The 13,554-nt window shown below is 39.3% G+C and overlaps 3 protein-coding genes and 1 long non-coding RNA gene across 4 annotated transcripts; 1 reads left to right on the top strand and 3 right to left on the bottom strand.

The window, feature by feature from the left end:
- Nucleotides 1-67: 67 nt before the first annotated feature.
- LOC130529072 (trace amine-associated receptor 13c-like) lies at nt 68-1,272 on the bottom strand. Its single transcript, XM_057038967.1, has 2 exons — nt 1,138-1,272; nt 68-956 (listed from the first exon to the last, which is right to left on the bottom strand). Exons 1-2 carry the CDS (start codon nt 1,270-1,272, stop codon nt 153-155), a joined length of 939 nt encoding a protein of 312 aa, XP_056894947.1. The 3' UTR covers nt 68-152.
- A 2,597-nt stretch (nt 1,273-3,869) lies between these two features.
- On the bottom strand, nt 3,870-5,777 carry LOC130529070 (trace amine-associated receptor 13c-like). The gene is made up of 2 exons (XM_057038966.1): nt 5,643-5,777; nt 3,870-5,461 (listed from the first exon to the last, which is right to left on the bottom strand). The coding sequence occupies exons 1-2, from the start codon at nt 5,775-5,777 to the stop codon at nt 4,658-4,660; spliced, it is 939 nt and encodes a 312-aa protein (XP_056894946.1). The 3' UTR covers nt 3,870-4,657.
- Nucleotides 5,778-10,283: 4,506 nt separating this feature from the next.
- LOC130529349 (uncharacterized) lies at nt 10,284-11,146 on the bottom strand. The gene is made up of 2 exons (XR_008951560.1): nt 11,029-11,146; nt 10,284-10,461 (listed from the first exon to the last, which is right to left on the bottom strand). It is a non-coding gene; the product is annotated as an uncharacterized LOC130529349 (long non-coding RNA).
- On the top strand, nt 10,615-13,540 carry henmt1 (HEN methyltransferase 1). Its single transcript, XM_057039473.1, has 9 exons — nt 10,615-10,772; nt 10,975-11,087; nt 11,243-11,377; nt 11,491-11,673; nt 11,792-11,975; nt 12,343-12,520; nt 12,604-12,715; nt 12,809-12,960; nt 13,268-13,540. Exons 1-9 carry the CDS (start codon nt 10,698-10,700, stop codon nt 13,375-13,377), a joined length of 1,242 nt encoding a protein of 413 aa, XP_056895453.1. The 5' UTR covers nt 10,615-10,697; the 3' UTR covers nt 13,378-13,540.
- Nucleotides 13,541-13,554: the final 14 nt, after the last annotated feature.

The raw sequence follows: 13,554 nt of genomic DNA, 5'->3' as shown, positions 1-13,554 counted from the left end.
TGGAATCAGAAACATGAGAGCCATGAATTAATAATAATTATTCATGATAATCATTTATTCTCTCTCTTTGAGCTTTTGAACTGTTCATTTTACACCACCACAGAAGTTACAAACATGTGCCAGTCTATATGCTCTCATCTACATACTCCTGCTCACAGTTTACAGAATTTGCAGTTCAGGAGGAGTTTAACCGTCTTTCTGAACCAGGGATAGAAAAAAGCATAGATGATAGGATTTATTGTAGAATTACTACAGAACAGCAAAAGTTGACCTGTTGAAACTTCAATATTCATGCCTTGTCCAATTAAAGATGAAATATAAGGAGGGAAAAAACAAATGATGAAAAAGAGAATGACAATTCCAAGTGTTCTAGCAGCTCTCAACTCTGATTTCATTGCATTCACAGCTTTTGACCCAGTTGTTGAAACCTGAGACCGCATGGCACGTGCCTGTGTGACAGCCACCACAAACACTCTGGTGTAGAGAACTATAATCACAGTTAGAGGGACATAAAATGTGATGATTATATCTGCAATAAATACAATGTAATTTATGAAAAGTGGGCATTTTTTGATGCAGGAACTGGAAAAATCAATGTTTAAAAGGTTATCTTTTAGAAGTATGAGATTGTAGATAATAGAACTGATCCAACACACAGACACACAGATTTTAACTGTACTTGGTTTGATGGAGGAATAACGCAGAGGGTAACAAATGGCCACATAACGATCTACTGATATCAGCACCATGTTCCCAATAGAGGCACAGGTGAGGACAAAGCGTAACAGGTCGAAAAGAAAGCATATAAATGAACTGATGCACCAACAGAAATCCAGGGTGACGATCATGAGCGGCATCACGGCGAGGCCCACCAGAAGGTCAGACACTGCCATGGAGAGCAGGATGATATTGGTTGTCGTCTGGAAATGCCTAAAGACAGAGATGATTGTTAATATCTCCAATTGAAATCACACATCTACAGAGAAAACTGCAAGTAATATGTTACTGTCAGTCATATAAAAGGTTAGCTCACATCTATGCTACTTTATTGGTAAAAAAAATAAATAGCTAAACTAATGCAACTTATAATTCAAGAGAGTGTCTTTGCCTGAAATGAGAAATGGAGACAACAACTACTAAATTGAGCACCACAGTGAGAGGAGCAAGGCAGGCCAGTGCTGCACTGATGAGAGTGGATTTCCAAGCATCAGACATGAGTCTGCAGGAGGTGTTGAATGGAGAGATGTAGCCATCTCCGTCTTCCAGTGACATCACTGGTGTCACAGTGTTGCTGTGAAGTGATCACTGCTGAGGTACAGCAGCTGTTTAGGTTTCCTCAGATGGAATATTTATCTTTACTGCCACCTTCATTGCCATCTTTGTTTTTGCCCTCCCACTACTCTGTCCTTCCTTTGCAACCATTCTACCTCCTACAAAGTGGCTGTCTATCACCCTGTCGACCTAATATACTGGGAATAAAGCAGCCACAATTTCTAGACTGTGACTTTACAAATTCCCCTTGGTGCAAATCAGATTTCTGTAGTTTGTCCAGCCTTCATATACATCATAAGTGCAAAGGTTTGCAAATATGCTTTAAATCAGGAGACTGTAAATTATTCACAAAAACAGTTTAATAGATGGTGAAGAAAAATAGAATCGGGATGTCTTTATAAACCTCTGGACAGCTTCTTATTTGGTGGATTCAATTTTTCTTTTCCAGATGCACCGATCTTGTCCCTACTTTGGTGCAATTTACAAATTCTGTTTATATTATATATTAACATTATCTACAAAATACACACAGATAGTTGGTAGGGTCTTTCACCTAGTTTCAGTTGAGGTGTCTCCCCTTTGTCTGCTGGCTCACATGGTGGTGAGTCACCAGGTCTCCTGAAATGGCGTGAATGTTTGGTTTGTTGTTGGAAGGAGTGGAGGTGATAAGAAGTGCCTTAATCATTAAACATCTGTTTAATGATGTTTTTTCCAATTTGACATAGATGGCTTCCTTGACACCCCTCTCAAACCAGCGGTCTTCTCTGGCCATTAGCCATATTTGGCTGTCCTCAAAGGAGTGCCCGCTCTCCTTTAAGTGTAAGTGACCTGACCTGGAGAGGTGACACATCTGTGTTGTGCCATTTTTATGTGGAGAGTTTGTTTGGTTTAATCAGTGTACAGTTCTTTGCGTTCCTCCTTCCATTGTACAGCGTAAAGAACAGTACATTGTTTATGTCTTGGTGTCTTGTCTTTCGGGTGTACCAGCCTCTGTCTGAGTGTGTTGCTTGGTTTATACTGAACCGGTATGTCATGTTTTTGGAGGATCCTTCTAAATTTCTCAGAGACCCCTTGGGTATAGAGTGCAATAAGCAAGGCTCTCAGCACCTTGGTAAACCTCACCTCTGCTTTCTATCTCCAATCCAACGGGCAGTGTGAGCAAGCCAACCAGGTGTTGAACACTTCCTTGAGCTGTGTGACTGCCTCTAATCCCATGACCTGGCGTGTCCACCTTCAATGGGTGGAGGATGCTCACAACATGCTTACCTGGGCAGCTACTGGTCTCTCTCCTTTGAGGTCTTCCTTGGGTAACAGCCTCTGCTGCTACCTACACAGGAAGCAAATTTAGCCATAAATTCAGTGCAGATAATACATCCAGCACTGTAAGGTGGTGTGGAGGCAGCCCAAGGAGGCCCATGAGCGTGCACAAACCAGCACTTCTAAGTATTCCAACCGTTGTCGAACACTAGTACACAATTACTGCCCAGGTCAGTCAATTTGGTTTTCAACCAAGAACATTCCCCGACTCACTGAATCGTGGAAACTCTCTCCTAGATTCATTGACACATTTTCCCATAAATTGTTGAATTGGTCCAACTACAGTCACACTTCCAGAAAACATGAAGATCCAGCCTGCATTCCATTTGTCTCAAAATAAGCCAGTTGTCACGAGTGACTTGTGGCCTCCTTCTGAACCCCCTCTCCCCGTCTCATGACCCTGTCTACTCTGTTCACCGCCTTGTTGACATTCGCTACCGGGGCATATACTTGGTGGACTGGGAGGGATGTGGTCCTGAGGGGCACTCATGGGTGCCACGGGTTCACTCTATTCTGGATCCTGACTTGAGCCAGGTCGTTCACACAGACCACGGACAAGCGCAACTATTCACCTGGAGGCACTTGTTGGAGGAGGGCAATGTAATGATTCAGTGTATTTTGTTTTTCCTTGTTTCCCCAATCCCTGGCAGGCAGGTCTGAAACAGCACCTCACTGACCTGTAGCCCATCTGGGTTGGCTGGATCTGCACCTTTAAAGCAGCTTGTTTCTCTTCTCATCTCCAGATCAGATTATTGCTCCTCAGTGTTAATGCTTGGCTCCCTTTTCGTGAGGATATTTTGAGGTTGTATTTTTGATAGTCCATCTTCTTTGTGAGTTTTTACCTGCCTCACCTTTGTCTTGTGTTCCAATTCATGCAGATCCCTCACCTGTACATTTTCCACCTATTGCATCTTTACCCTTTTTGTCACCCTTATTTTGAAAATTAAATTTTTTTATCTTCAGGATTGCCTGTGTTTATATTTTGGGTCCTGTTTCTGGTTTCACTTGGTGTAAGAGTTCCATCCTGAACCCTTATCAAAAATCCAAACTCTAGAACCGTCTGCTCTTTAAATAATTGTAAATTTGAAAATTAGCTTTCCTGCATGAAACAATAGTGCACTTTTTTCAAATAAAAATTTAACAGTAAAAAACTCGAATTAGTCTGATCTTAGTCAAAGGTGAGAGTTATGTCATATTTCAAAAGCTTATGCTGAAAAAGGCCCAATAAAATGTCTCAGTGCAATTTTAATTTCATCTGAATGTATTCCCATCTTAATTAATTTACATTCTTGATGGACAAACACATGAGTGTCATTAAAGGATGCTGCTAAAGAGAACAGCTGACCTCTGAGTAAACCCGCATGGAATAAATATGGAAGATATATTATAACAATTTCTCAGGTGTTTTTCTCTGCCCACTTCTCACTGATCACAATTACTCTTTTCAACCAAACTAACGAGGTTGTTTAAGACATTAGTTTGTCAGATCATTCATGTTTAAACTGATGTTTTGATAGCAATTATTCTCAAGACACATTCAAGAAATGAAAAACTAATCTATTGAAGTTTATCCTGTAAGCACAGAAAGTGGAATAAAACTAAAACATACAACATCTTTATCTTATTTTTAATATAGAAATGCAACTTTATTTGACATATATTCGACATTAACAAAAGAATCAGCGTGGTCGAATATAGCATTGAAATTTATATAAATTACAGTATTCCAGGAACACTGTGATGAGCGGGTGACAGGTCCGGGGTGTAGCCTGTGGTACAACCTAGATGGATAAACATCATTCCAGGCTCCAAAGTTGTCTCCATTCAATCAATCAGTCTCAATTTTAAAACACTTGGAAATGTGTTTGTTACAAACAGTTTGATTCATATTCAGCAAAGATCTGTGTGAAACACAATGGAATCAGAAACATGAGAGCCATGAATTAATAATAATTATTCATGATAATCATTTATTCTCTCTCTTTGAGCTTTTGAACTGTTCATTTTACACCACCACAGAAGTTACAAACATGTGCCAGTCTATATGCTCTCATCTACATACTCCTGCTCACAGTTTACAGAATTTGCAGTTCAGGAGGAGTTTAACCGTCTTTCTGAACCAGGGATAGAAAAAAGCATAGATGATAGGATTTATTGTAGAATTACTACAGAACAGCAAAAGTTGACCTGTTGAAACTTCAATATTCATGCCTTGTCCAATTAAAGATGAAATATAAGGAGGGAAAAAACAAATGATGAAAAAGAGAATGACAATTCCAAGTGTTCTAGCAGCTCTCAACTCTGATTTCATTGCATTCACAGCTTTTGACCCAGTTGTTGAAACCTGAGACCGCATGGCACGTGCCTGTGTGACAGCCACCACAAACACTCTGGTGTAGAGAACTATAATCACAGTTAGAGGGACATAAAATGTGATGATTATATCTGCAATAAATACAATGTAATTTATGAAAAGTGGGCATTTTTTGATGCAGGAACTGGAAAAATCAATGTTTAAAAGGTTATCTTTTAGAAGTATGAGATTGTAGATAATAGAACTGATCCAACACACAGACACACAGATTTTAACTGTACTTGGTTTGATGGAGGAATAACGCAGAGGGTAACAAATGGCCACATAACGATCTACTGATATCAGCACCATGTTCCCAATAGAGGCACAGGTGAGGACAAAGCGTAACAGGTCGAAAAGAAAGCATATAAATGAACTGATGCACCAACAGAAATCCAGGGTGACGATCATGAGCGGCATCACGGCGAGGCCCACCAGAAGGTCAGACACTGCCATGGAGAGCAGGATGATATTGGTTGTCGTCTGGAAATGCCTAAAGACAGAGATGATTGTTAATATCTCCAATTGAAATCACACATCTACAGAGAAAACTGCAAGTAATATGTTACTGTCAGTCATATAAAAGGTTAGCTCACATCTATGCTACTTTATTGGTAAAAAAAATAAATAGCTAAACTAATGCAACTTATAATTCAAGAGAGTGTCTTTGCCTGAAATGAGAAATGGAGACAACAACTACTAAATTGAGCACCACAGTGAGAGGAGCAAGGCAGGCCAGTGCTGCACTGATGAGAGTGGATTTCCAAGCATCAGACATGAGTCTGCAGGAGGTGTTGAATGGAGAGATGTAGCCATCTCCATCTTCCAGTGACATCACTGGTGTCACAGTGTTGCTGTGAAGTGATCACTGCTGAGGTACAGCAGCTGTTTAGGTATCCTCAGATGGAATATTTATCTTTACTGCCACCTTCATTGCCATCTTTGTTTTTGCCCTCCCACTACTCTGTCCTTCCTTTGCAACCATTCTACCTCCTACAAAGTGGCTGTCTATCACCCGGTCGACCTAATATACTGGGAATAAAGCAGCCACAATTTCTAGACTGTGACTTTACAAATTCCCCTTGGTGCAAATAAGATTTCTGTAGTTTGCCCAGCCTTCATATACATCATAAGTGCAAAGGTTTGCAAATATGCTTTAAATCAGGAGACTGTAAATTATTCACAAAAACAGTTTAATAGATGGTGAAAAGAATCGGGATGTTTTAATCAGAGCAGCTTTTTATTTGGTGGATTCAATTTTTCTTTTCCAGATGCACCGATCTTGTCCCTACTTTGGTGCAATTTACAAATTCTGTTTATATTATATATTAACATTATCTACAAAATACACACAGATAGTTGGTAGGGTCTTTCACCTAGTTTCAGTTGAGGTGTCTCCCCTTTGTCTGCTGGCTCACATGGTGGTGAGTCACCAGGTCTCCTGAAATGGCGTGAATGTTTGGTTTGTTGTTGGAAGGAGTGGAGGTGATAGGAAGTGCTTTAGCCCACCACATCTGTTTAATGATGTTTTTTCCAATTTGACATAGATGGCTTCCTTGACACCCCTCTCAAACCAGCGGTCTTCACTGGCCAGTAGCCATATTTGGCTGTCCTCAAAGGAGTGCCCGCTCTCCTTTAAGTGTAAGTGACCTGACCTGGAGAGGTGACACATCTGTGTTGTGCTGTTTTTATGTGGAGAGTTTGTTTGGTTTAATCAGTGTACAGTTCTTTGCGTTCCTCCTTGCATTGTACAGCAAAAAGAACAGTACATTGTTTATGTCTTGGTGTCTTATCTTTCGGGTGTACCAGCCTCTGTCTGAGTGTGTTGCTTGGTTTATACTGAACCGGTAGTATCTTTCTGGTTTCACTTGGTGTAAGAGTTCCATCCTGAACCCTTATCAAAAATCCAAACTCTAGACCAGTCTGCTCTTTAAATAATTTTAAATTTGAAAATTAGCTTTCCTGCATGAAACAATAGTGCACTTTTTTCAAATAAATAATTTAAAAGTAAAAAATTTGAATTGGTCTGATCTTTGTCAAAGGTGAGAGTCATGTCAATCATATTTCAAAACCAAAAATTATTCATGATAATTATTTATTTTCTCTCCGAGCATTTGAACTGTTCTATTTTTTTATTTATCTATCTAAATGTAGTTGTACTCATGCAAATTATAATTCAAGAGAGTGTCTTTGCCTGAAATGAGAAATGGAGACAACAACCACTAAATTGAGCACCACAGTGAGAGGAGCAAGGCAGGCCAGTGCTGCACAGGTGAGAGTGGATTTCCAAGCATCAGACATGAGTCTGCAGAAGGTGTTGAATGGAGAGATATAGCCATCTCCATCTTCCAGTGACATCACTGGTGTCACAGTGTTGCTGTGAAGTGATCACTGCTTCTCAGATGAAATATTTATCTTTACTTCCACCTTCATTACAATCTTTGCTTTTGCTGTCCAACCCTCTGTCCTTCCATTGCAACAATGCTACCTACCTCAAAGGGCCTGTACATCACCTGATCAACTAGCACAACTAGCACAATTAGCACAAGCAAATCAGCTGCCACATTTTCTCGAATGTGTTTACCTAGTGTTGTGATTAGACATACACTATTTTTGACAAACATATAAAATTATATTACGAATAGAAACAAATAGTGTATAATGTGTAGTATAGTCATTTGAAATGTACCTACATAATTCATAGATGCTACCTGGCCATCAAAGGCCATATTTTTTTACCCATCGTTGTAATTTGTAAATAATCTTACATTTTGAGAAAAACGTTATATCATTTGTTAGTTTTTTGGAAAGATTGTTTTTTATATTATTTTTTTTCCTACTAATTCAAAGACAAGGAAAAGTTTCATGGTTTTCTGCATTAATTTGTCATAAAATGTGATCTGATCCTCTTCTGAGTAAAGAGTATTGACCAATATAATATAACATAAACTCCTGTCTATTTTGAGAACTATAAAAGTGTCATGGTTGTCCTGAAAGACTTTTCAGAGGATCATGCTTCAATACATAATACATTGAACAAACAGGATATCTGGTAGGACACCATGAAGAGGGCTGATGAATATGAAAAAGAATGTCGGATCATTTCTGCACACCAGTGTTTGCTGAAGAGTACATTGGCACAGTGGCACTGGCCAAATGTTTGGTGCACCAATGAAACCCAGAGTGAACTATTTGGAAAGAACAAAAAGCACCATTGCAACCATAAATTTCACTGTTTTGCTGCATCAGGATTGGCCTGCTTGCAGTCGCTGAGGGAAAGACAAATGTGTAAATGTAAGAAAAATTCTAGGATAATTTGAGAGTATCTGTATATCAACTGAAACTCTGAAGAAGGGTGATGCAACAGGACAATGATCTAAAACCTCAGACTCTATAATTCATCCTAACCCAGTCTATAACAATAATTGTCTAATGTTTATGTTGTAATTTAATTTCTATTTTATTCTATATTTATGTATATATGCTTATATGCTTATAACATTCTAATCTTATTATTCTAATCTTATTATTTATTTATTCTATTTCTATACTTTGTGAATACAAAACCTACACTTCAGTTATATTAATCCACTTTAGGCTGCTACTACAATTCATTTTCCCTACGGGGATGAATAAAGTACATCTTGAATCTTGAATCTCATGCTCAACCCTGCTATGGAATGATGTGAAGGAGGTCACATAAGACCTCCAAAGAAAATAACTGAGTTGAAGTAGTCCTGCTCAGAAGAATGGGCTAAAATTCCTCCTGAATGATGTGCAAGTGTGATCTACAGCTACAGCAAGAGCCTGGCTGAAGTTATTGCTGCCAATGGTTATCAAATAAAAAATTTTACTTACAATTTTCTACCATTTTGAATTTTAAGTGTGTTTATGAAAAGTCAACATATTATATGCCACACATATACAGCAAGTGTGTACAGTAATGTAAACTGAGCCTTAAACTTTGGTTGTGAACATTCTAATGTATTTGCTGTAATTGAACCCAGGACCTTCTGGCTATGAGACATCTGTTCCATTGACTGTCAATGTCATTTGGGCACTGCACCAAATGTGACCCAGATATGATGGACTTAAACAAAAAACACATAAAAAGTGATATAACTTGTGTTGTGTTTTCATTATGCTGTTATGGGTAAATAGGGCAGTGAAAAAATATATAAACAGCATTGTTTGACTGTGCTGAATTATCAGAACGTTAACAATGGGTCAATCTTTACATCATGCTATCATGAGAAGAATTGTTTTCTTAACACCTTTAGTTGGAGAAATGCTCTTATGGTTTGCAATAATCTCATGGGACCCCTTTCATATCGCAGCTGAGCTCAGCCGAGGCACAAAGTTCCCAGGTTGCTTGCAGTGTCATTAGGCATGGGAAGAAACCCTTTCATATTGCCAAAAACACCTGTGACAATTTGGGACAACATGGGATCCTCATGCAGTGTAAAAGAGGCTTTAGGGTGTTGAGTTGTGAACCAGCCATTACGCAACATGAGCCATTAGTTGTTGTTTACCTTATGCTTCGCAGTTTAGGGAATACTGTAATCTTCTAGGCATTTATGGGTGTGCGATGCAGTTAAACCAGTTATTATAAGTGACAATCAGGCCTAGTAAATAAGTAAATAAAATACTTACGTTTTTTCTTTTTTTATGTTTACCAGGTTATGAAAGCACATAATACATTGTGTAATTGTTATCATTCCTAGTCTCTAGGTACCTGTAAACACATAACCCTTTTCACTACATAAAAAAAGATAAACAGACATCCATGTAATGGCTGAGGGGTTTTCTTTTTTTTTTACATGGCTCTAAATACATGTGCTGTAAACATGACTGTTGTGTGCTGTTGTGCAAGTATTGCATCATTTTTGACAGAGGGACCTGCATGTGAGATAATGAGGTGTTTGCTTAACACCTTTAATGAGCAAAAGGACAACATGCCTTCCATTATTATTTTTAAAGTGTAAACAAGTTATCATGTATTCATCCATTCTAATGAATGACAATATGAAATATTGTCAACTTGATTAAAGTCAAAATCCCTTTTCACAATCACAATTAGAATGGTCAATTCCAAAACAACCTGCAAAAATAATAAATGAATAAACCACCCTAAAACTCCCGTGTGCTACGTGGCCCTTAGGAAAATGATGATATTTCAAATGTTCACCATGAAGTATTTAACACAAATAGAGCAAAGAAAAAAAATCAAATAAGTAAAATTAAAAGTTTCCAGTTATTTTATAGAGCAAAAAAGCAAAGAGCAAGAGCTCAAAATAGGGGGCCATTACCAACCAAAAAACAAACTGAAGATGCTTAGAACTTGGCTGTGCACTGACATCCATTTTTTATTCTGCATCTTCAATACAACAATTTATTTGGATGCATGATGTGTATAGGTGGTTCCCCCAACCCCATACTGCTTAATCTGACCGGGCACCAGCAGGAAGCAATTAGAGTCTCCCCGCCAACCGGACCCTGGTCCTGCTCAAGAGTTCTTCCTGTGAAAAATAAATAAAGTTAAACACACGTTTGGGGAAAGAACAACTAGTCTTTATCACCAAACTGATTAAACTGTAAATTAAATCGAATTAATCACTTTCCGAAGCATGTTCGTGTTCTCAAAAGTAGAATCGTTCTTAGAGACCCAGCGCCCCCTTGTGGCGTGGCGACACCAGCGCGTCGAGGCTAAACGTGGAACAAGCAGTGGACCAAATCTCCTCAATAGTCACCTGCGATGTTTAGCCCGTCACTTCACACGCAAAGACATCAATTTGTCATCGACTTTGTCGTGAACAATAAGCCCCAAAAGGTAACGTGACTACCAGTTTCATGAATTATGCGGCTTCAAAGCCAAATTTGAGCAGCGTTCAAAAGCGGTTTGACGCCCTAAGGACGTATTTAACAGGTCTTACAAAAATCAAAAAGTTTGCATATGAATTTTGCTCGCTATGGCATGCTTTGTATGTAGTAATCTCATTTGTACGAATCGATCCCCCTACTCCTCCCTTCAGGTGGTCGACCTGGGGTGCTGTGAGTGCAAACTTCTCAAAAAACTCAAGTTTCACCGTCAAATGAAACTGCTGGTGGGGGTCGACATCAACGGCGCCACTGTGAAAAAACACATGTATGTGCTGCAATTGTAAACTCAATCTATAAATGCAACATGTCCGCTTTAAACTGCACCAGCCAATAGAAACCACTGTCATAGTATATTTTTGTCATGTGGTTTTGTTTTAACATTTGCAGTAGTGAGAAAAATGTTCTTGTATGTGCATTCAGGTATGGATTAGCGCCTCTGTCGACTGACTATCTACAGCCAAGTGAAGACGAGCTGCGCATTGAGCTCTACCAGGGTTCTGTCACAGAAAAAGATGCCCGCCTTAGAGGATTTGATCTAGTGACGAGTATAGAGCTGTAAGGGGTTGTTCGATTATCGAAGTTTCTGTAACATCATCTTTTTTTCTTGTGTTTTTATTTCCCCACTAACTTGGTTGTTTTCCATTCCCATATTTTTTGGTCCTGCGTAGCATAGAACACCTTAGTCTTGCTAGCTTAAGCCGCTTCTCGGAGGTGGTGTTTGGGTATATGACCCCGTTGGCAGTTATCATCAGTACCCCAAACTCTGAGTTCAACCCCCTTCTGCCTGGACTAAAGGGTTTCAGGCACAGTGACCACAAGTTTGAGTGGACTAGAGCAGAGTTTAAATCTTGGTAGGTTGGTTTTAAGTATTTATTTTCATTCTTTTTGAGCGTTGTGGACAGCTTAAGTACTTATGGTAAAGAAAGGTAGTGTGGTAGTCCTGATAATAATGAATCAATCTCTCCAAAGGGCTCTGAAGGTGTGTAAAGACTATGGCTACACGGTGGAGTTCACAGGTGTTGGACCAGCACCGCCTGGCCAACAGGAGAGTGTTGGATTCTGCTCCCAGATTGGTGTGTTTCGCTGCCTGGGGGGTAGAGATGCCTGCGGGCCTTTGCTTGATGATGAGGATGATGTGTGTTCCTACACATTGGTGAGTAGACCGGTCATTTCTGAGTTTGACTTGTTTGCGTTTAATTCAATTTTCCCATTATTCTTGTGTGCTTTGCAAATCATTTTCAAAGGTATAAAAATAAATAATAACAAAAAACAGTAGTTTTAAATGCATGGCTGCAACATCTCTGCTAATAAATTAACTAACCAATCAGAGTATGATGTAGATTAATGTTGGGAGTAATTGGACTGTCAAAGGCAAGTCATATATTTTATAAGACAGATATTTCAACACATGTCTAAACACTAACTCACTTTAATAGGTGATCCTGCAAGGCACCTACAGTAAAAGACAAAATCCTCCCTGTGGTCTCATCAGAAAGGGTTTATGTGTCTTTCTGTATCAGCTCTACAGCGTGAACTATCCCAGCCTGCGTGACAACAACACCTTGCGCAGAGTCTTGGTGAATGAGGTGATGTTCTGGGCTGAAAATCTGAAGAAAAGGTTTGTGGAAAAGATGGCGGAAAAGGATGATGCTGAGCATCCGGCTGCTGTAGGTGCAGAGATGGAAGATGAGTCAGCAGGTGAACATCACAATGTTTGACATGCCTACATGATATTCTACGTGCTTATTCCCGTTAAAAGTGTGTGCCCATTAATCTGACAGGGGAATGTGGGGCAGAGATGGATGATTTCCTGGAAAGATGCAGAGGAATGCCAGAGGATCAGGTGTTTTGGGCAGATAATTCAGGGCAACAGGAGTCCCCCAATCAGATTAGGTATTTTCTTATTTAATAGTATTACAGATCATATGTAAATAGCATGGAGTCTATTGTAATTTCCTCATGTGTTCATATTTCTTCTGTCACTAGATCTGTGTCAATACCTCTGGCTGTGCTCTGGGTTTGTTCCCCAAAAATCAGCACCCTGAGTGGATGTCTCAATAATCTCAGGCACTTTCTCATGGAAGAGCCTAAAGTTACATTAAATCAAGATGGTTCTGCTGTCCTTTTACTGGAGAAAGGTATTTTAAAAATCTTAGCCAGAATTAATGTTATATGAGTAACAAGGCTTTGTCTGAAATCACAAATGATACAAAAATCACACTTTGCAATTGCAGTATCAGTGTTTCTCCACAAGGCGTCACTGTCGTTTCGCTCTTCTAAGAGCGTGCTTGCTTTACTTCAAACAATTGTTCATAGCTTATTGCAGTTAAGGCAACAATACAGATCAGCTGTCATTTTGTAACGATTATTTCCTGTTTTGTTTACCCTGTATAACAACTAAATGGTTTCCTGTGTTTGACACCTGCCTCTAATTTGTTATCACAGACACTGAAGAGGACACTGTTGATCTTGAGGACAGTGGGTTTGCAGAGGTGAGTCGGACCCCAAACAGGGCTGAACCAGACCAGAAAGAGGAGTGGGAGGCAAATATTTGAGCTGGAAGGTCCAGTCTTATTGGGTCAAGAAAGTTCAAAGTTACTCTGTGGCAGTTAGTCTTTGAGTTTGTTAGCTATTTATAGTTTTTTCTGTTGTATACTGCCCTGACATTATGACCTATTAACCAAGGCCAGTGAAAATAAACCATTAATTGACTGCTGAGATATACTCCTATT

This window comes from Takifugu flavidus, chromosome 7, assembly GCF_003711565.1.
Source record: "Takifugu flavidus isolate HTHZ2018 chromosome 7, ASM371156v2, whole genome shotgun sequence".
Lineage (NCBI taxonomy): Eukaryota > Metazoa > Chordata > Actinopteri > Tetraodontiformes > Tetraodontidae > Takifugu > Takifugu flavidus.
This window is presented reverse-complemented; position numbering and strand designations above follow the sequence as displayed.

Coding starts and splice junctions, on each gene's coding strand:
- LOC130529070 (XM_057038966.1), bottom strand. CDS start 5,777: ATGTCACTGGAAGATGGAGATGGCTACATCTCTCCATTCAACACCTCC. Junction 5,462..5,642: donor TCACTGTGGTGCTCAATTTA/GTAGTTGTTGTC, acceptor TTTCAATTGGAG/ATATTAACAATCATCTCTGT.
- LOC130529072 (XM_057038967.1), bottom strand. CDS start 1,272: ATGTCACTGGAAGACGGAGATGGCTACATCTCTCCATTCAACACCTCC. Junction 957..1,137: donor TCACTGTGGTGCTCAATTTA/GTAGTTGTTGTC, acceptor TTTCAATTGGAG/ATATTAACAATCATCTCTGT.
- henmt1 (XM_057039473.1), top strand. CDS start 10,698: ATGTTTAGCCCGTCACTTCACACGCAAAGACATCAATTTGTCATCGAC. Junction 11,674..11,791: donor AGAGCAGAGTTTAAATCTTG/GTAGGTTGGTTT, acceptor ATCTCTCCAAAG/GGCTCTGAAGGTGTGTAAAG. Junction 12,521..12,603: donor GATGGAAGATGAGTCAGCAG/GTGAACATCACA, acceptor TTAATCTGACAG/GGGAATGTGGGGCAGAGATG.